Source organism: Zosterops lateralis, assembly GCF_965231275.1.
Source record: "Zosterops lateralis genome assembly, chromosome: 3".
NCBI classification, from domain to species: domain Eukaryota; kingdom Metazoa; phylum Chordata; class Aves; order Passeriformes; family Zosteropidae; genus Zosterops; species Zosterops lateralis.
The window spans coordinates 29448550-29469181 of NC_139764.1; the positions used below are offsets into that span (position 1 = coordinate 29448550).

Genomic DNA, 20632 nt, shown 5'->3' on the forward strand with positions numbered 1-20632 from the left:
CCTCTACTCAGCACTGGTGAGGCCACATCTGGAGCACTGTGTCCAATTCTGGGCTCCTCAGTACAAGGAAGACGTGGACATACTGGAGAGAGTCCAGGGCATCGAGATCATCAAGGGACTGGAGCATCTGTCATACAAAGAGAACCTGAGAGCGGGGATTGTTCAGCCTTGTAGGAGAGAGAGACCTTATCAGGACAGTTAAATATCTGATGGTAAGGTGTAAAGAATTGAAACCTCTTGGAACTAATCAGGGATATCCAGTGACTGGACGGGCACAAACTGAAACATGAGAAATTACATCTAATCATTATTAAAAGCTTTGTTTATTGTAAGGGTGATCAAACACTGGAAGAGATTGCACAGAGGTTGCTCCATCCTTGGAGATAACCTCAGCTGGACATGGTCCTGGCACCCTGCTCTAGCTGAACCTGTTAAGGAGAGAGTTGGAGTTGGACTACAAAATCTCCCAAAGATCCCTTCCAACCTCAACCATTCTGAAATTCTGATATGTGGGTAATATGTCCCCAAATGCATTTACCACAAAGAACTTCTCTCAAACAACCACCACCAGGCATTCCTGTGGAAAGGCTACAATCTACACTGATCTTCAAGAACGATGATCACCAAACAGCCTACAGCCAATCTGTTGGCCCAGCTTAGGTGACTTAAATCCGGTTTGTTTTTCCAACTCCAGTTGGAGAGTACTCTGTGACTGTGAACTGTTCCTGCATGGCTGCCAACCTTATGTTTCATGGTGCAGATGATAGCCAAAGAATAACTCTCATGATCAGCACAACCTCTGTTAGCTGTATATTCTCTTTGATTTCGTTATGGAGCAAATCAAATATGTGTTCACAAGATCATATTTTCCACTCATTCATGTAGTCAGAACAAAACACATTACGAACAGGGACACATTATGAACAAAACCCAATATAATGTTCATTTTGTTTTGCTATCAAGGATAGGGATGAGGTAGTGCAGACAGCTACATGGCATTCTGATATCAACCTCATGGCCCTTGCCCCAGTCTTCAAGAGAAGTAAGGAATCATTACAGTTTTTCACTGCATGCAGTAATATCCAAGTATGAGTCAATTTTTTTTGCTTTGTTTTGATGGTATTTTTTTATTGTTTACATTAAATCTGGCACAGTGATGGAGATGATGGTGCCCATTTCCTTCCCTTTCAAAGAGATGATTCTTTCTCTTCTTCCCTGAACTGTGTTGAGAACTGCTTATGTGAGATGCATGCTAGGCAGAAGTCTTCTGAATATCTCAGTATGTTTTCATTTTAATTTGCAGTATTATGTATAGAGCTTTCGGACTCAAATCCAACAATGCTGGCATTGATTTTCTCCTCCTCTGAATCAAAAGTGAGAATGGTACTGAATGCACTGTGGCTGGGAACTAACAAATTTCAGTGTCTTTCTCTAGTTACATACAGGTAGGTGGATTTGTGTATTGCTTTTAAAGGAGGTGTCATCTGCCCCAGCTTATGTTATATTTTCTGACTCGGTTGGGCACATGTCAGTTTTGTTATCACCATCCCAAAGCTGTGTATTGCACGACGTTATATAACCAAATTTGGTACATGCTGAAAGTAGTAAGTCATAGTTATTTGATTGTAGAAATGTGCTGTCCGAGGTCCAGTATAAGAGAAGGAGATATGGACTAAGCCCTTGTTTCTAGACCAGCAAAGATACCTACTTAGTAGAAACTCTATCAGCCTCCAGGAGGGAGAAATGCTCTATGACCCTTGCAAGCAGGCCTCAGAAGGAGCCTGTGAAAGGGAAGAAGAAAACAACAGCTGTTCTAGTAAAGGAAGGGATGACAGAAATTTTTGAGATGGGATCAGGAGCCAAGAACCCTAGCAAGTTGTATTTATTAAAGAAACTATGGTCCCAAGGATGTAAAATTTTTAGGGGCCAACCCAAGCTAATTGTTTCTGGCAGCTATCTAACCAAAAGAGTAGCTGCTCACCTCACCAGGATTATGCTTCAAATAGCCCTGAAAGCTGATTTTGTGTATATTTTTCAAAGGAAAACAAAATTCCTCAACAAATATACTTCCTTAGATTACGTATTAGCTAGTAGTACTTACTCTGTAAAGGCCAATAGTGGATTCCTGATACAGGCTTAAGGATCCTGTGACATCACTCAGTGACACTCAGAAACTGCAAGTGTTACAGGAAGCAGCACAGCTGTGTGGTATTTTCGAAGTGTCTGTGGTTTCCTAACCACAGCATTGGACACCAAGCGCCAAAGGCCCCTGGGATGAAGCAGAGCACGGCACCCACCCCCTGGGATGTGCTTGGCATTGCAGTGCTGCTGTACGGTGCTGCTCTGCCATGCAGCAGTGTGCTTTATATGGAAAGCATGCTGATTTGACAGCTATTGTAAACACCCTACAGTCACAGTAAAACACAGCCATTTTCACAGCACAGAGAAACAGCTTGTGTGTAATCATGGTGCCGACTCTACCCCGCGTAAAGGTGAAGTTACTGACACCCAATGGACTCATTCATTGCTAGATCTGTGCCCTTCATTTAAAGCCAGCAACGCTCTTCAGGTTGGAATTTTCCAAATATAGCTTTGACAACCCAGTTCCAAGAGCCCAGGGGAAGAGCCATGACTACTTTGCTAATTGATGCTGATACACCAGGGAGGCTCGGCACTGTCTACAGCAGAGTTTTCCCTTAAAGTGGACTAGGTCAGTTGGATGGCAATTGTACCAAGTCAAACAGTAATTCTCACAACCAGGTCCTCTTTCCACAAACTATTACATATCCACAACGGTACTACTAGAGTGAGAAAACAATGTATTCAGACTGGGGGGGACCAGTATTGAAACATGTGAATTTAATTCCATCTGCCTGTGTATGTGTCTTGAATCATTTCAAATTCCTTGAAACTAGCTCATAATCTAGTTTGCTGTCTTGCATAATCCAAGACATATATTTCTCTCTGGTAGGGGACTGAACATACTGTGCTCAAGAACTTGTATTTTTAATAAAAGTACAACTAGTACTTGGCTAATACATACATTGCTGAAAGACATTCAGTTTTCGTCTGATGGCCTCAAGGAGATTCAGAATTTGCCACTTGTCACATTACATCCTCAATTGCATAAACCTAGTCTTAAGTTCTCCATGGGGACAGTGTCTCATTCAGTACACAGGACAAATCACTTAGCAAGCAGCCGTTCAATATTTTATTTTTGCCCTTTTTATTTGATGTATAGCCCTAAAAGCCTTGTTTACTGCACACTATTCCAGCTCTATTCTGAAGGCAGAATGATTAATTTCTTTACAGAGTTTTCTATAGTGATCATCAGATGCTTCTAACTTGTTATGTGCAATTTCCTAGCTTTTGGAAAAGCACACAAAGGAATGCCATTATGTGGCACCATGTAACTATTGCCATGATTCATATCACAGGGATAGACCAGACCTTTGCTATATTAGCTAACAGATGTGAACCACAGGCTGCCAGCAAGTTAAAGGAGGTGAGGTACATGCATAAGCAACTGATTTTTCGCTGGCAGCAGGATGGGAAGATTCAGAATCTTAAGGAGACTGAAGGACATGGAAAGGAAGTATTCCTACAGGTTCCTGCTCCTTTGTCATTCTCCTAAGACTGACCCCTTTAATTCATCCTTTCCAACATGCCCACCCCTCCATCCATGTGTCTTCCTACCTATCCAGTCTTATTCAGTGTTATCTATCTTACCCTATTTCCTATCTATCTGTATTTCTCTCACTTTTTCAGTTTCTTTCCTCTTCCCTACTTGCTTACAGACTGAGTCTCTGCCCTCAAATTTCTCATTTCACTGTCTTTTTCAGCTCTTCTAAATTTTACATCTATCCCTTGACTAAAATATCATCATAGAATACTATGAATTGGAAGGGACCCATAAAGATCATTGAGACCGTCTCTTGGTCTCACACAAGACAGCCCCAAGAGTGACACTGTGTGCCTCAGAGCTTTGTCCAAACGCTTTCTGGCAGGCTTGGTGCTCTGGCCACTTCTCTGGGATGCCCATTCCGGTACCCAACCATCCTCTGGGTAAAGAATCTTGACCTAATGTCCAACCTAACCCTCCCTGTCACAACTTCAGGCTGTTCCTTCAGGTCCTGTCACTGCTCACCATAGAGAAAAGATCGGTGGCTGCCCCTCTTCTTCCCCTCATGAGGAAGTTGTAACCGCAATGAGGTCTGTCCTCAGTCTTCTCTTCTTCAACAGATCAAGTGACCTCAGCTGCTCATCGTATGTCTTCCCTTCAAGATCCTTCACTGTCTTGGTTGCCCTCCTTTGGACACTCCCTAATAGTCTAATACCCTTATACTGTGGCACTCAAAACTGCCCCCAGCACCTGAGCTGAGGCTGCCTCAGAGCAGAGCAGGACAATCCTCTCCCTTGCCCAGCTGGCCATGCTGTACCTGGTGCCTCCCAGGACACAGCTGTCCCTCCTGGCTGCCAGGGCACTGCTGACTCAGGTTCACCTTGTTACTGACCAGGACCCCCAGGTCCCCTTCCACGAAGCAGCTCTCCAGCCTCTTGTGCCCCATGCTGTAGGTACACCCAGACTGGGCCTGGGATAGGTGCCCTCACGAACCCAGGTAGGCTGTGACCAATGACTGCACTTCCAGGTGTTTTTCAATACCTCCCAGAATAACATCTGGAATTTTACCAGTTGCTGAAGTGAGACTGACAGGCCAGTAGTTACAAGGATCATTACTCTTGCCCTGCTTGAAAATTACTGGAATTTGAGGGGAATAAGCATTCACAGACTCCATAAAGCTTTCAGAAATACTTATCTACTAAGCATATATGTTTTTTAATGGTTACTTGGATAACCTAGGAAAGATTTTCTCAGGAATTGTAAAAAGCACATGCATATGTTACCCATTCCTGACAAAACTGGAGACATTAGGCACAGTAAAGAAGATATTGTAGAAGTTTTTAAGGTCTCTTCTTTAGTCTCCTTTTCAGAAACAGTAAAGCCATGTTGGGATGACATTTTCTAAAGTAAACTGGGCCAGAACATCTGAGATATGCACCTTGGAAAATTTTATTCCAAGTTACTACAGTTTCAGAAAACTGCAAGCATCTGAAATGTGAAGACAGAGAATCTGGTTATGTCCATAAACTAAGGCAAAAATGAGAGCTATTACTATCATGTTGGCATCTAATTGGATGGCTTCTCTGGTATCAGCAAGTTCTCTTAAATTATGACAGAGCAAAGAACATCATTCCATCTGGGTAGGTTTTTACTGAGTGAATTTGTAAAGGCTGTATTACAACAAAGTAATATTATTGCCCCATATAAGCCTGACAAGTACAGCAGTCTTGTAATGTTCTCCTGACATGCACCAGCTATTAATTTGCTATTTTTGTACTGAACATTTATTATTACCAAATATCTTGCTCTCTGCCTGTAGGTTTTATTTTCTCTAATTGTAACATCACTTAACATTTGGTCTGTTGTACACTGATACTCCTCAGTTTTGGAGTTGCCAGCAAACCTCATCAGGGTCAAATTTATACCAGGAGGTACAAATATGCTAGCAAAGACACTAAGCAGTCACATGGATTTAGAATTCCTGTAAAAATTAAGTTAGTCAAGACAAACTTCTAAAATCCCTGAGAGACCTGGTAAGGGCTACAATTAACAAGACACACCATCAATGAAATACGATTAACTGTTCTGATTTCACAAGAGGAGTAGGTTTTGGTCGTCCACAAATCTCTCTGTATAATTATTACTGCTATTAAACTCTAGGCCCTGTGTCTGGAAAACAGTTTGTTTTGGGCTTGGTGCCACAGAAAAAGAATACTTGCTGGGTAGGAGTGTTACCAAAAAAAACCCCCACAAATGTGGAGTCACTGCCCCTACACAAGGCTGGAACTAAGCTGCAGCTTACAACTGTAACAGATTCATTTTACTGTAAACTCATAGTTTATCCTGATTTTAGCAGACACGAGAAACAAGCCCAAGTTTTACAAACCCTATATCTATCTATCTATCTTAGCTATTTAGTTCAGATCTTTCAAACATCAATGTACTGCTTATTTAAAATGCATAACAGTAGTAAAAACAGCAAAGACAAAGCATTGAACTGATTTCCAAAAGTATCAGCCTTTGTCAACTAAAATATTTACTTTTGACATAAGTCCTAATTAGTTAAAAACATTCAATCCAGTCTTAAAATAGAGGTTCAAACTACCCAATTTATTCTTGGAACAGTCACTTGCTCTCAGGATTAGGAAGACAATGGCATCCAGAGCAAGCATGAGCCCTCTCTCCCCTCTTATTACAGTTAATCAGGAACATAAATACTATAATGGAGCTGAGCCCCTGCAAACTCACCAGGCTGTGCATAATTTCCACTCCAGCTGGATTCACTGTGAGCGCTTCATCATACAATTGCTTAGCCTCCTCCAAATTGCCTTTCATCTCTGCAAGCCTCCCACGCATGTACAGTACAGCATGAGATGTGGGGAAAAGACTAGCTGCCTCCTGGGTACAAAAGCCTGCTTCTTTGAGATGCTGCTGTTCCAGGAAGAGTTCAGCTGAAGGAAAAACAAAACACCAAGCCATCAAAATAAGGCAAAAAACACCCTGCCATTAGATGAAATGAAGCAGAGACCTTTCTTCATATTAATTATATATCATCTGACTTAAGCATATTAAAACATGAGGCCATGATCCTGCACAATGCTTAGTACTATGGTTACTGCTTATTATCACGACTGGATTCACCAAATGTATCTTTTCCTAATGCTAAGAGATCTATACAGATGTTCATGGACACCTCTGGGTCGTGTCCTGACAGAGGCCTTAAGGATTCCTCCATTGGGAAAGTAAATAGTGCTGAACTGAGCCCTGAGGAAGCAGGGCTGGTAGCTACTTGGAGTCATCACAGGTATTTCCAAATAATCTGGGGGTGAAAAAAGAACAGAATAAGCCATCATTGCCTACCAAGAACGTCAAAACTGTTAGAGTAATAGGACATATCTGAGCTGGACACTAGATAGCTTACTTAGGAGAGTATTTTCCCATTTAAAAAGATGATTAGAAGTGTTTTTCTCTACTTATTTGGCAAATCTATGAGACAACTATCAATTTTTCAGAGACTGTTAAAATCAAAAGGCTCTTATAATATAGCCTTATTTATACTGTGTATTTACCATTTACATCCTCATATATTACAAGAAAATTAAATACAGCTCTTGGAAGAGATTGCTCATTTACTTTCTTAACTCTCAGCAATTATCTTAGTGGTTTTCTTAGAAAAAAAAACGTAACAGGCATACTTACAAGTTTGAATGTCAACTTGTTAATAAAATAATTTCTCATGATAAACTTTGTAGCATATCTCATGGTTAAACTTCAACATTTCTCAAGGTTTGGACTAGATGATTGTGGTGTTGGACTGGATGATTGTTGCAGGTCTCTTCCAACTGAAATATTCTATTCTAATTCCAGATTTACTAGATATTAAATTCTTTCAAAAGGTCAAAAGTGATACTCAGTTTTCACTGGCACATGTAATTGAAAAGGGAAACTGTTTTTATATATATACATATACAAAAATATGTAAGCATGTATGTAGATAAAATAATTCTTTTCATACATTGCTCTTTGATCCATAACCTGTGTTTTGCATGTTCTCACTGCAAACACTCAGTGTCTCTCTCTTTTTTTTTTTTACTGATGTCATGCAGTAAGTATTGACAGTTCAAGAGTCCAATTCAAAATTACTAATTCAGGCTCCAGATTTAGAAAAACTATTCTGAAATTAGACACAACCTTAAATGTCCTGACTTTTTAAGGCAGTGAATACTCTCAGGAAGTCTCTGTGAGTGGGGGAAATTAGAGTGAAAATTCCTCTTGAATAGCTTTGAAACTCTGCAATTTCAAAACAATGGGAGACCTGGATGACTGTGAGGACTTGGCATGGTGATGCGGAGCTTGCTAGAGGTGAGCAGGGGAGCATCTCAAAGGCAGTCCCCTGCCTGACCACGGGAAAGCTCCACCTTGGCCTGTCTGACATGAGCTGGGATCACTAATGGCATTTCTACCGGCACACCAAAAATTATTCTGTAGTGAAGTGACAGCACGGCTGAACACCCTTCCACTTCTGCGGTGAAAGAAGGGTGAAACACTGTTGAGAAAATGCTTGAATATTTCTCAGCCATCCCTAGGTTATGGTACAAGATAAATGTCATTCTCCAAGGCTGTCAACATGAGCAAAATATTAGTTCCTTCAGAAGAGTTATACTCTTTCAGAATGACTCATATGCATTTCTTTCTGGTTAATCACAAAATCTCTGCATGCATCCCTTCCCTTGGCTCCAAGAGGCTGCAGCTATCTATAATAACAGAAAGAAAGGCCATGTACCTTGTCAAGCTGAATATGTGCACAGCATTAGGCAAAAATTGGTGGGAGGACAGTGTTTTCCTTGCACTTCCAAGGAACAGAGCGTTTTCCTGCCAAGTGCTGCACAGCAGCTGACACCATGCATGTGGCATTAATAAGCCCAAGGATGTGCAAAGCGACAATTCACAGCCTAAAGATGAACATTCCCCAAAGTTTGCACAAACTTAGCAGCACAAAGGAAGGGGTAAAATCCTGGTGCTGTTTGAAGTCAGCAGAAATTTTGGATACTGCCATACCAAAAGCTCTATTAGCAACTAAGAGCATAATGTGGCTTATTTGGCTTCAGAATAGAACTGGGAACAAGTGGGTTTAGATGTGAATTCATGCATGGCTGGTGTTTCAATGCATGCAAAATAGAGAAAATCTATTCTTTCTATGGTGCCTGTAAATCTTCTTCAGTAATAACAATTATTTAGAGGAAGTGCAGCAACATAGAATCTAAATAAGAACTACAAATTGCATTTTATGGTATGGTAATGTAGCATATTAAAGTTCAGTCCATTTTTTTGCAGACTCAATAGTCGATAAAAATGATTTAATGATGTGGGAGGCCTAATTTGCATAAAAAAGAATGAGAGGGGTGCCTTTTGGTTACGAAAGGAAAGCTTATTTAAATTTTTAGCTACCCAGCTAAAAATAGACATTAAAGGACACCATTTAGACCTGCATTAAAATGTGTTTTCTGTAAACTCATTTTTCACTTCTATTACACACTCACTTTATTTACAGATTAACAAGACATACTTATGTAACATGGAATAAAACCACAGCTAGAGGCAGAAATCAAACCCAAAGAAACCAAGGACCTATTAAACTTCCCATGGTAATACCCTCAGTGGTACTGAAAGTACTGAAACACCTGCTTTCATGTTACCTGGGTTAGCAGCTTCCTGACCATTGGATTAATCAGCCTATCTCCTTATATAACCTAATTTTGCTGTAAATAACATCTAACCAAAATAGCACCCCTTGTGAGGAAGTTCTGTTATGGAGACTTGGCATCCAGTTCCACTTCAAAGCGGAGAATACCTTCTCATGCTGACACAGGTATCTCATAGCTGTAATTCTTATCTTGTGAAAAGTTTAATGCTTCAGGGAAACCATTTATGAACCTCTCATTATTGTACTAGATTGTTCTTGGTAGAGACACTCTTCAGAGCTTTGAATCTAAAACCAAGCTTCCTTGCTCTCTCCCACTTAACACCATCTCCATAAAAACTTAAATATATTTACAAATTTATGTTCTGTTTTGACCTAAAAGCTCTCTGAATGCTACTGAGCAGAGAGATGATAGTCCTGGATATACCAGTCTTCTATTATTCCCTCTGGAGTAATGACAGAAAGTCTGAATGTGAATTACATTAGGGAATATTTCAGCAGTCTCACCTACGGGAAAGAGACAGTGCACTGCATTGATGGGCCAAGACAGGTTGAATCATTAATTTTCAGTTCAGTTATTGAAGCCTATGCTTGCTCTGAGACCACAAACAGCTATCCAGCTGACTTCAAGGTTCAGCCTAGCATAATTCATCCCTTTCTCAGATCCACTTTATGTTTCCAATTTGTGCTCCCTTGCAGAACTGTCCAGCCTATTCCACTGTTCTTCCAAACAACTGTTATCTTGTGGTTACGGGCTCTTCTGTCTGGACTTGCAACTGGACTGATGCACTCATTTTAGCACTGGGCTAAGAGCAGCATGCCTCTGCACTGGGATTATTATTAACTTCTGATACGAGCTCCTAGTTCTTTCAGCTATTTCTGCCGGCATTTAAGCTCATCCACAGTGAAGATCCTTAATCAAGTGAAAATTGTCAGAAGCATATCACCTACTTGCTCTCCAAAGACCACTAACAAATGCACAGACCAAGAGCAATTCCCAGAACACTGTCAAAGCTGGGTGTCCTACAGTCAGTCCCCTTATTTTCTCCAAGATAAAATTATTTGCAGAGTTCTGTTAGGGAGTCCATCAGTTGTGTAACAACAGTGTAATCCAGTCATGTCTGCACCACACTGTTGTCTGAGAAACAGAGCTGTTCAACATCACCTTGAACACTGACTCTATTCCCCATTTCAAAGCAGTGTCAAGAGCAATAGTGCTTCTCACTGCAGCAACAACTTTAATTCTAGCCAAAATAAATCAAACAGATTTGAAATGTTTTTCTGCAATGTGAACAACTCAAGAGTTAAAATTTCGTTACTTGAGTTATCCAAGAGGCAGCACTCAACTCCCACAAAGTAGACTGCTCCACATCACTTGGTTGTGTGTGCCTGATGCATCTAAAGCACTCTACTCTCATCCACTCCAAAAATGTTACTGCATAGTGACACGGCCAGGGTAACAGCAAATGCCCAGCAGAATGGTACAGTGCAGAGCAGTCCTTCACACTTTAGAAGGTGAGAGCACCTGTGAGGGTGTGTTGGAAGGTGATTTCTCTTCCACATCATCTGCCTTGAGGAATTATTAATGCTCGTTACTGCAGGAGCCCTTAGCCAGCTGGAAAGACCCACTCTGAGAGAGCTCTGCCATCAGCAATGACTAGTGAGCTATTACCATGACAAAGGGTTCCCCCACTGCCTTTCCTTGCTGGCAGGTTAGGTTTAGTCATTGTTCCATGCTATGACACCACCCTGCACACAGTACCTTGACAATTCGTGGCAGATTAGACAGAAGATTCCTCCAGGCATATCCTGACTACAATAATTTCATGTGATGCAAACGTTTGATACAGAAATGAAGTACAGAAAACTGCTGCTGGTTCCTATACACCTGAGCTCAGCCACTTGCTCTTTGGAATGAGGCAACAGATTTACATCCTCTTTGCATGCAAACTGAATTCCAGGAACTGGCGTTAAATTCCAAAGCTTCAGGTCTCACAGGGCCTGAAATGACCACCAAGCTCCTTTATGTACAAATGCAGCATTAGAGTGAAGCTTTTTGGAAGCAGTACAGAAGTGCAACAAGCTACTTTCTATACTAAATGGTGCAGTCAAAACATGACTATCAGCCCAGTCAAGTATAAATTCCTATTTTCTGTCTCTGGTACAAATGTCCTGCCTCCTTCTTCACAACTGTGTACATTTTATCACTCGTCCAAACTTACTGAGGAAATGCTAGTTTTTGGTACTCTCAGTCATTCTCTGGCAGTGCAACTGGTTTCTCTCCATCTCTTGGCAAATTTTCTACAGAATGCTTAACAGAAGGCATCAGTAGCTGCTGCCTGTTTCCTTCACAAGCGAGTGTTCAAGACACATGTGAATGTTTGCATGTCCCAGATTTTGAGAAATGGTATGTGCTCTTTGAAGACTGTCCATGCCACAGAATTACCAGTCTGCAAAGTTTTACATCCTGTTCCAGCAATGAGAAACATCCAGAAGTCTCAGGAATAGAGGAGGCAATCCCAAATGTCCTGTACTGAAATAAGACTGCAAGAATCCTTTTGACTCTTTAAATTCATTGTTGACAGAAAATAAAATAAACCAAACTGGAGAGTGTAGAACAAAACTTATTAATCCCTCTTGAGGATGTTCAGATGAAGAGAAATGGGGAATTTCATGATCTTTAGTCTCTACCACAAGTCTAAAACAAAGCTTGCTAAGCCAAGAGGCTCAGCAGAACTACTGCTGTCTTCTTAACTTCATTTCAAAGCGGACAAAATCAGCTCACTTTACCATTTCTATCACCAGCTGAAGTGTTCCTAATCCCTCCTAGAAAGTAAATACTGCAGGGGAACCATCTTGGCAGTACACCTTTATTCTCCTCAGAAATGGAAGTGTAATAAACGACTCTCTCCTGTTTCCCCTCACCAGGCTCCAGCCTTTCACAGTGCTTTGTGTCACTGTAAAGAGACACAAAAATTAGCAGCATTTATGGAGCTCAAGAACTCAAGCAGTGAATGGGGAAGTTCTAAACTTGAAATTCTAAAATTTGAAAGAACTTAAATAAAGAAAGAAAAATATTACAATTGGTTCAACAACCAGTGCTGCATTAGAGGACAGCATCTGATCCAGCTATTCTGGCAATATCAAGAAAGATGCCTCCCATACCCGATGAACACCTTTAATGTCAGAGCTAATAACTTGCAGAGCCTTAGAACTGCTAAGAGCTTGGAGCAGGAGAAACACTGGAGTGCCCATGCGCAGGCTGTGCAAACACCAGCTGTGCTGGGAGAGCAGAGGGGCAGCAGGGGAGGGCCTGGCTGCACCCTTGGCTGCTGCCAGGATGCGGCTCCATGGCTCCGGACCAGCGTGTTGGAGACCTCAGTCCACCGGCCCTGACAACACTTTCTTGTGGAACAAAGCCCATCTCCTCTAACACAGATTTTTCCCAGGAACTGGCCCATATGGAATAAAATAAATAAATCACAAGTGTTTTGCAAAGGGGAAAAAAAAAGTTCCTGCTGTACATAACTCGGGGGAGCAGATGTTTTTCCATTAGCTCACTGTTCTCTGCTGCACTGGCTCTCTGCATTTCTTGTTTGTAGCATGTTCAGTATAAACTATTTTTCCTAGGTTAAACTTAAGCATGTAACTGAAACAGCAGGTAGCCCACTCCAGCCCCACTGTGAGTACACAAAATAGTATCCTCATCATTTTTCTCTAAATGCTCATTTAAATTAGCCTTAGGGTCTACCTGGTGAGGTTCACAGGCTGAGCTTAGCAGGCATTTAGCCAAACTCAGATCAAATTACCAGACCTACTTTGCTGTGAGTGGCCATATTTGGTAAAGTATTGGGTTAGTCAAGAAGCTAAATTGTCAGATATAAACTACTAGTAAAGACAAACAAAGTGGACCTTGTAGTTAAAAGTAAAGCTTAAAATAATACAGTAACAGGAGCTTGAATATTAGAACTCTTATTAAAACTGGCTTGTAGCATTCTAAAATGCTCTGTATAAACAGAGCATATGGTTATTACTGCCTGGAAATACAATCACACATACTTCAGATAAGAAATCATTCCAGTTACCCAAAGAGCCTAGAACTATTAACACTATTTCTTTCCAATACTGACATGCTTTGCTCTCTAAGTCAAAAGTGATCTTATAAAAATGTCAAATGAAGGTAAATTTTGGTCATAAATTTGAATGATTTCAAGTATATTTTCTTTGCCCAAACAGCATGACTCTATTTTCTAAACAAAAAGGAGAAGTACTGCATGCCTGTTAGAAGTATTAGCACTAATAATCTCTAGGATTCCCCTTGTAGCTTTTCCTGCAGGAAGAGGGAGGAGTTAACAAGCTTTACCAGTGCCACTGAAGTTTCTTGCCTCTTCTCAAACTTGAATTCAAGCTCTCGGCCATGAAAAGTAGAACAAAGAGGAGAAAGGAGCATAAAAATTGTATAATGAACACCTCTCCTGGAGCTGCACCACCACAGCATGTGCACTGTAGCACTGTTCCTAAGTACTCCCTGAAATGAGCTGTTTCTCAGACACGGGGCCAAGAATAATGTTTAGGCTCATAAATGTTCAAGTGTTCCGAGATGTTTCTTTTTAAGCAGCCATTACATTCAAGAGGACTAGGGGGTTATTGTTAAAAGGGACCAGACAAGCTGTGTTAACAGTCTTTGCTGCAGAACACTTGGAAATAGAATATGTCTGTTAGTATTCCAAGCATGCCTGCTGCAGGGGATGTTTCTCATCTTTGGGGACAGCACACTACTCTTCCAAAGCTCTGACTACCTGTGCAGAAAACAGAAAGATATGGAAGCCCATACTGTACTCCTAGGTGGTCCTGTAAGAGATGGTGGATATGAGATTAACAGTGAGAATTCACAGTTTTATTTTGATGCTTGGAAGAGAAAAAGACTTTTGTAGAGACCACATATCCATCAAGCAGCTCTTTGTTTAGAGGAGGCTATAAAAAATTAGCTTGCCAAAGATCACTAGGCATTGCTGCAGGGAAAGACAAGGTACAGCATCTGTTACAGTACAACACATTTCAATTTAGCAGCTGCACATCCAAAGATGGTGTTTTATTGTCTTCCCTACAAACCATGCTGGTCACAAAGCCAGAAAAGTTACAGATAAAACCAGTATGTGTACACTGTCTTATGGGTGTGTCTTAGTTTGAGAAGACAGGAGTCTGTAAAGGAAGGCAAAAGCCTCCTGTGAAGTGGGAAAGGTAAACCCCCTCCCTCCCTCCGAATTACCACAATTTCAAAATAAAAAAAAACAGCTCTCAGGCAAAGGTATGGGAATGGGAATAATAGTTATTTACTAGAAAAAAACTAAAATAGAAAAAAAAAGAACAACAAATGTAATTAGTACAAACAAAACTACTGATACAGTCAGAAAACCTGACACCCTGAGGAGTCAGGGTGTTGGCAAAAGTCCAGTTGGATGGTGGCTGTGCCTCCTGCAGTGGCAGATGAAATGCTGCTGAAGCAGAGATCCTGTAGAAGGGTATAGTTCTCTGTGAAGGTCTGGTGATAGAGTAGATGGGCCTGGTCCTCCTCTGGGAATCCAGCAGGGAAGAAGCTGCTTCTCTGGGAATCCAGCGAAGATGGCTGCTCCTCTGGGAATCCAGTGAAGAAAAAACTGGGCCGATGGCTTAGACCAAGCTTATTTTATGCAGGTAGGAATGCTTGGTTCCTCCTTCTGGGTGGAGCATCTCACAATGGGATGATGTACCTTATCAGTCATGCAGCGAGTCACTTAATGGCCCATTAGCAGGAGACATCTCCCCGGAGGGAGACATTGTTCTTGGAAGAGATAAGATAACTGCCCCCCACCTCCAACAGATGGCAAATAGAATACATTCTTATCTCACAAATCCAGGACATTATCCACCCCTTATTCTATTTCCATCTGCATCACAATGAAATCTTACACCCATTTCTCACTTAAGACTAGGTTTCCTTGTGGTACACAACGGGTTTCTCCATCTTTCTGCATTACCCACCAAGTATAACCAGGTCCTTGAGCAAAAACAATCCCACGGATGGGTTTGTCTTTGCCTGAGGTGGGATTAATCCAAACAGTTTTTCCTAAAATACCTTTCATATGTACCACAGGGACTTTATCTCCATCTACTGTGCGCACGGGTTCAGACTGGGCAGGACCAGCTCGATTGATGGACCCTCGGGTGTTGACCATCCAGGTTGCTTTTGCCAGGTTCATTTCCCAGTTTCTAAAAGTTCCACTACCAAGTGCCTTCAGGGTGGTCTTAAGGAGTCCGTTGCACCGTTCAACTTTGCCGGCAGCTGGAGCATGATAGGGAATATGATATATCCATTCGATACCATGTTCTCTGGCCCAGGTGTTGATAAGGCCGTTCTTGAAATGGGTTCCGTTGTCTGACTCTATTCTCTCAGGGGTGCCATGTCTCCACAGGACTTGCTTTTCCAGGCCTAAGATGGTGTTCCGGGCGGTGGCATGAGGCACAGGGTAGGTCTCCAGCCATCCAGTGGTGGCTTCCACCATGGTCAGCACGTAGCGCTTGCCTTGGCGTGTCTGGGGCAGTGTGATGTAGTCTATCTGCCAGGCCTCCCCATACTTGTACTTGGACCACCGTCCACCATACCATAGGGGCTTCACCCGCTTGGCCTGTTTGATGGCAGCACACGTCTCACAGTCATGGATAACCTGAGAAATGCTGTCCATGGTTAGGTCCACCCCTCGGTCTCGTGCCCACTTGTAGGTGGCATCTCTGCCCTGATGACCTGACGCATCATGGGCCCATCGAGCCAGGAACAACTCCCCCTTATGGTGCCAATCTAGGTCTATCTTTGACACCTCTATTCTTGCTGCCTGATCTACTTGCTCGTTGTTTTGGTGCTCCTCATTAGCCCGACTTTTGGGGACATGGGCATCTACATGACGGACTTTCACTGTTAGTTTCTCCACCCGAGAGGCAATGTCTTTCCATATATCAGCAGCCCAGATGGGTTTTCCTCTGCGCTGCCAGTTGGCCTTTCTCCACCTTCCCAGCCACCCCCACAGAGCATTGGCTACCATCCACGAATCGGTGTAAAGGTAGAGCCTTGGCCACTTCTCCCTTTCAGCAATGTCCAGGGCCAGCTGAACAGCCTTGAGCTCAGCGAGTTGGCTCGATCCACCTTCTCCTTCGGTAGCCTGTGCAACCTGTCGTGTGGGGCTCCATACGGCTGCTTTCCACTTTCGGTTTATCCCTACGATGCGACAAGAACCGTCAGTGAAAAGAGCGTAGCATGTTTCCTCTGCTGGTAGTTGGTTATATGGTGGCGCTTCTTCAGCCCTTGTCACTTGTTCCTGTTCCTCATCATCAGTGAGACCGAAGTTTTCACCTTCCGGCCAGTTCGTAATTATTTCCAAAATCCCAGGGCGATTCGGATTCCCAATACGGGCACGCTGGGTGATAAGGGCAATCCATTTGCTCCATGTAGCATCAGTGGCATGGTGGGTAGTGGGAACCTTTCCTTTGAACATCCAGCCCAGCACCGGGAGTCGGGGTGCCAGGAGGAGTTGTGCTTCCGTGCCAATCACCTCCGAGGCGGCTTGAACTCCTTCATAGGCAGCCAAGATTTCTTTCTCTGTTGGGGTGTAGTTGGCTTCGGACCCTCTGTAACCTCGGCTCCAGAATCCCAAGGGTCGGCCTCGAGTCTCACCAGGCACCTTTTGCCAAAGGCTCCAGGACAAGCCATTGTTCCCGGCTGCAGAGTAGAGCACGTTCTTCACCTCTGGTCCCGTCCTGACTGGGCCAAGGGCTACCGCATGAGCAATCTCCTGCTTGATCTGGGTGAAGGCTTGCTGCTGTTCAGGGCCCCAGTGGAAATCGTTCTTCTTGCGGGTAACCAGGTAGAGAGGGCTCACAATCTGGCTATACTCGGGAATGTGCATTCTCCAAAATCCTATGGCACCCAGGAAAGCTTGTGTTTCCTTTTTGCTGGTCGGTGGAGACATCGCCGTGATCTTGTTGATGACCTCAGTGGGAATCTGGCGGCGTCCATCTTGCCATTTCACTCCAAGGAACTGGATCTCTCGGGCAGGTCCTTTGACTTTGCTCTTCTTAATGGCGAAGCCGGCTTTCAGGAGAATCTGGATGATTTTTTCTCCTTTCTCAAACACCTCTGCCACTGTGCTCCCCCACACAATGATGTCATCGATGTATTGCAGGTGTTCTGGAGCCTCACCCTTTTCCAGTGCAGTCTGGATCAGTCCATGGCAGATGGTGGGGCTGTGTTTCCACCCCTGGGGCAGTCGGTTCCAGGTGTACTGCACACCTCTCCACGTGAAAGCAAACTGAGGCCTGCATTCTGCTGCCAGAGGAATGGAGAAAAACGCGTTAGCAATGTCAATAGTGGCATACCACTTTGCTGCTTTGGACTCCAGCTCGTACTGGAGTTCCAGCATGTCCGGCACGGCAGCGCTCAGCGGTGGAGTCACTTCATTCAAGCTACGGTAGTCCACAGTCAATCTCCATTCTCTGTCGGATTTGCGCACAGGCCAGATGGGGCTGTTGAAGGGTGAGTGAGTTTTGCTGACCACCCCTTGGCTCTCCAGCTCACGAATCATCCGGTGGATGGGGATCACAGCATCTCGATCTGTCCGATATTGCCGGCGGTGCACTGTCGAGGTCGCAATTGGCACACGTTGCTCTTCCACCCTCAGGAGTCCTACTGCAGACGGGTTCTCTGATAATCCAGGCAAGGTGTTCAACTGCTTAATGTTCTCTGCCTCTACAGCAGCTATTCCAAAAGCCCACCTGAGTCCCTTTGGGTCTTTGTAATAGCCGTTCCGGAGAAAGTCTATGCCTAGAATACATGGAGCGTCTGGGCCGGTCACAATAGAATGTTTCTTCCACTCCTTCCCGGTCAGGCTCACCTCGGCCTCCACCAGGGTCAGTTGCTGAGATCCCCCTGTCACACCAGCAATGGAAACAGCCTCTGCCCCCACCTGTCCCGATGGTATTAAAGTACACTGCGCACCAGTATCAACTAAAGCATCATATTTTTGTGGCTCTGATGTGCCAGGCCATCGGATCCACACTGTCCAGAAGATCCGGTTTTCCCGTGCCTCTCCCTGGCTAGAGACAGGGCACCTCTAACACTGGTTGTTATTCCCTTCCTGGGCATACATACTAGAGGTTCCTTCAAGGGGATCTGACACATCATACCCGGCAGCTCGGTCATGGGAGGTCGAGGCTACCTTCACCTTGGTGGAAGTTCCTCGGTTAGAGTTTCCCTCTTTGAGCTGACGCACCCGTGCTGCCAGGACAGAAGTGGGTTTCCCATCCCACCTACCCATGTCTTCCCCATGGTCACGCAGGAAGAACCACAAATTGGCCCTTGGGGTGTACCCTCTGTCTCTAGCTGGGGAATGTTGGGCACTGAATTTGGGGCCTGTAACTCGCACAGGGGCTGCATTAACTTTCTTCATCTCCTCCCTCATCTCCCTCATCTCCTCTTTGAACTCCTTAATCACAGCTGAGATATGAGCCTGCATTGGGCCATTGATCATGCTCTCATAATTCCTCAGCTTGTTGGCAACAGAACCCACGGTCTCTCGGTTAGTATCTGCATCAATTGTTGCAATAAAAGTGGTGTATTGAGATGGCCCAAGGTTTGCTAGGCTCCACAGCATTTGCCCTGTGCACCTGACTTTGTCGGGGTCATTGTCATGCTGTCCATCCCTCCCGAAGAGTACCTCCAATATTGCTACTTCCCTCAGCTGTTGGATCCCTTCCTCAAGGGTCTTCCAGCGCATCCTATGGTGGTGCTCCTGCATTCTTTCCCTGTGGACAAACCTCTCTCTGACACTCATTAAAAGCCGCTCCCAGAGAGAAAGAGACCCTGGCTCCCTTACAAAAATCTGATTCATACCTGAGTCCTGGGTCAAGGGTCCCAAGTTCCTTGCCTCACCACCATCCAGCTGCACGCCTGTACCCATAAGATCCCAGACCCGGAGTAACCAGGTAGTATAAGCCTCACGTCCCCGTCGCACAATGTCTTTGTGCAGGTTACGGAGACTTTCGTACCTCAGGGACTCGGTGATGATTGCAACCTCTGGCTCCCCTGTGGGTTGTGAGGTTCCTCCATTCCTATCCTTATCTGGGTGCTCAGCTTTCATCTTAGACCTCCTTGTTTCTACCGGGGCAACTGCTGCTGGCTGTGACTGCCTTTGTGGTTCGGCTGGACCCTGGACAGTTGTAACACCTGTGGGTTCCACTGCTGTACTATTTGGCTGTCCCTCTTGAAGGCAAAATGAGAGTTTCTCAATAGCTGGGGAAATGCACTCCTTCAGCATCTGACTCATCTCACGTATCTCCTTAACCAGAACCCCCACCCAATCTGGGTGGTTCATTTCTGAGACAGACTGTGGGGCAGGGTCAGGCTCTGGAACAGCAGCATCTCTAGTCTCTGGGGCAGGTGTCAGGGTAGTCCTCCATGTTAATCTTCCCTTATCTCTGAGTGCTAAATATAACAGGCATATCAACAACACCACCCATTGTATGGCATCATTAGCATTCAGAGTGGATCTTAACCCTTCAAAAACTGGTGGAGCAGACCCAAAAAGATGGTTAAAAGGTTGGGAGAAAATCTCCCCTGGTGTCATTTCTTCACAATAGGTACCATTATTAAGGTAACCCCAAAAACACACAGTTAGTGTATGATAGCTCTGAATCCATGTACCTGCCTTCCAGAGGAAGTTAAAGATCCATGAATTCCTCACCTTATTAACCCATAAGCCAAACTGGATAACAGCCACAGTAGCCTTAGTTATAGGACCCATATCTAGATAAGGGCCTGCAAATGGGAGAAATACAGCCACGATCACGTGCCACCCAAACCAAGGTAAGCTAGACCACATGGTGACACTCAAAGATGTTTCTATATCAGTACACACAATTAGATTACTTAAGAACTATTATTCCCTTTTTCCTTTCAATGCCCTCGAGCCCCACGTTGGGCGCCAAAATCTGTCTTAGTTTGAGAAGACAGGAGTCTGTAAAGGAAGGCAAAAGCCTCCTGTGAAGTGGGAAAGGTAAACCCCCTCCCTCCCTCCGAATTACCACAATTTCAAAATAAAAAAAAACAGCTCTCAGGCAAAGGTATGGGAATGGGAATAATAGTTATTTACTAGAAAAAAACTAAAATAGAAAAAAAAAGAACAACAAATGTAATTAGTACAAACAAAACTACTGATACAGTCAGAAAACCTGACACCCTGAGGAGTCAGGGTGTTGGCAAAAGTCCAGTTGGATGGTGGCTG

The 20632-nt window shown here is 43.7% G+C and overlaps 1 protein-coding gene across 2 annotated transcripts in view; it reads right to left on the reverse strand.

Annotated features, from left to right (window-relative positions):
* The window catches only part of TTC7A (tetratricopeptide repeat domain 7A), a gene marked incomplete at its 5' end in the record, with an annotated part of 177059 nt that overhangs the window by 33459 nt on the left and 122968 nt on the right, over nucleotides 1–20632 (reverse strand). For both annotated transcript variants that reach the window (XM_083858288.1, XM_083858287.1), the window contains one exon: nucleotides 6371–6573. In XM_083858288.1, coding sequence (XP_083714414.1) covers nucleotides 6371–6573 — 203 coding nt within the window. The remainder of the gene's footprint in view (nucleotides 1–6370; nucleotides 6574–20632) is intronic.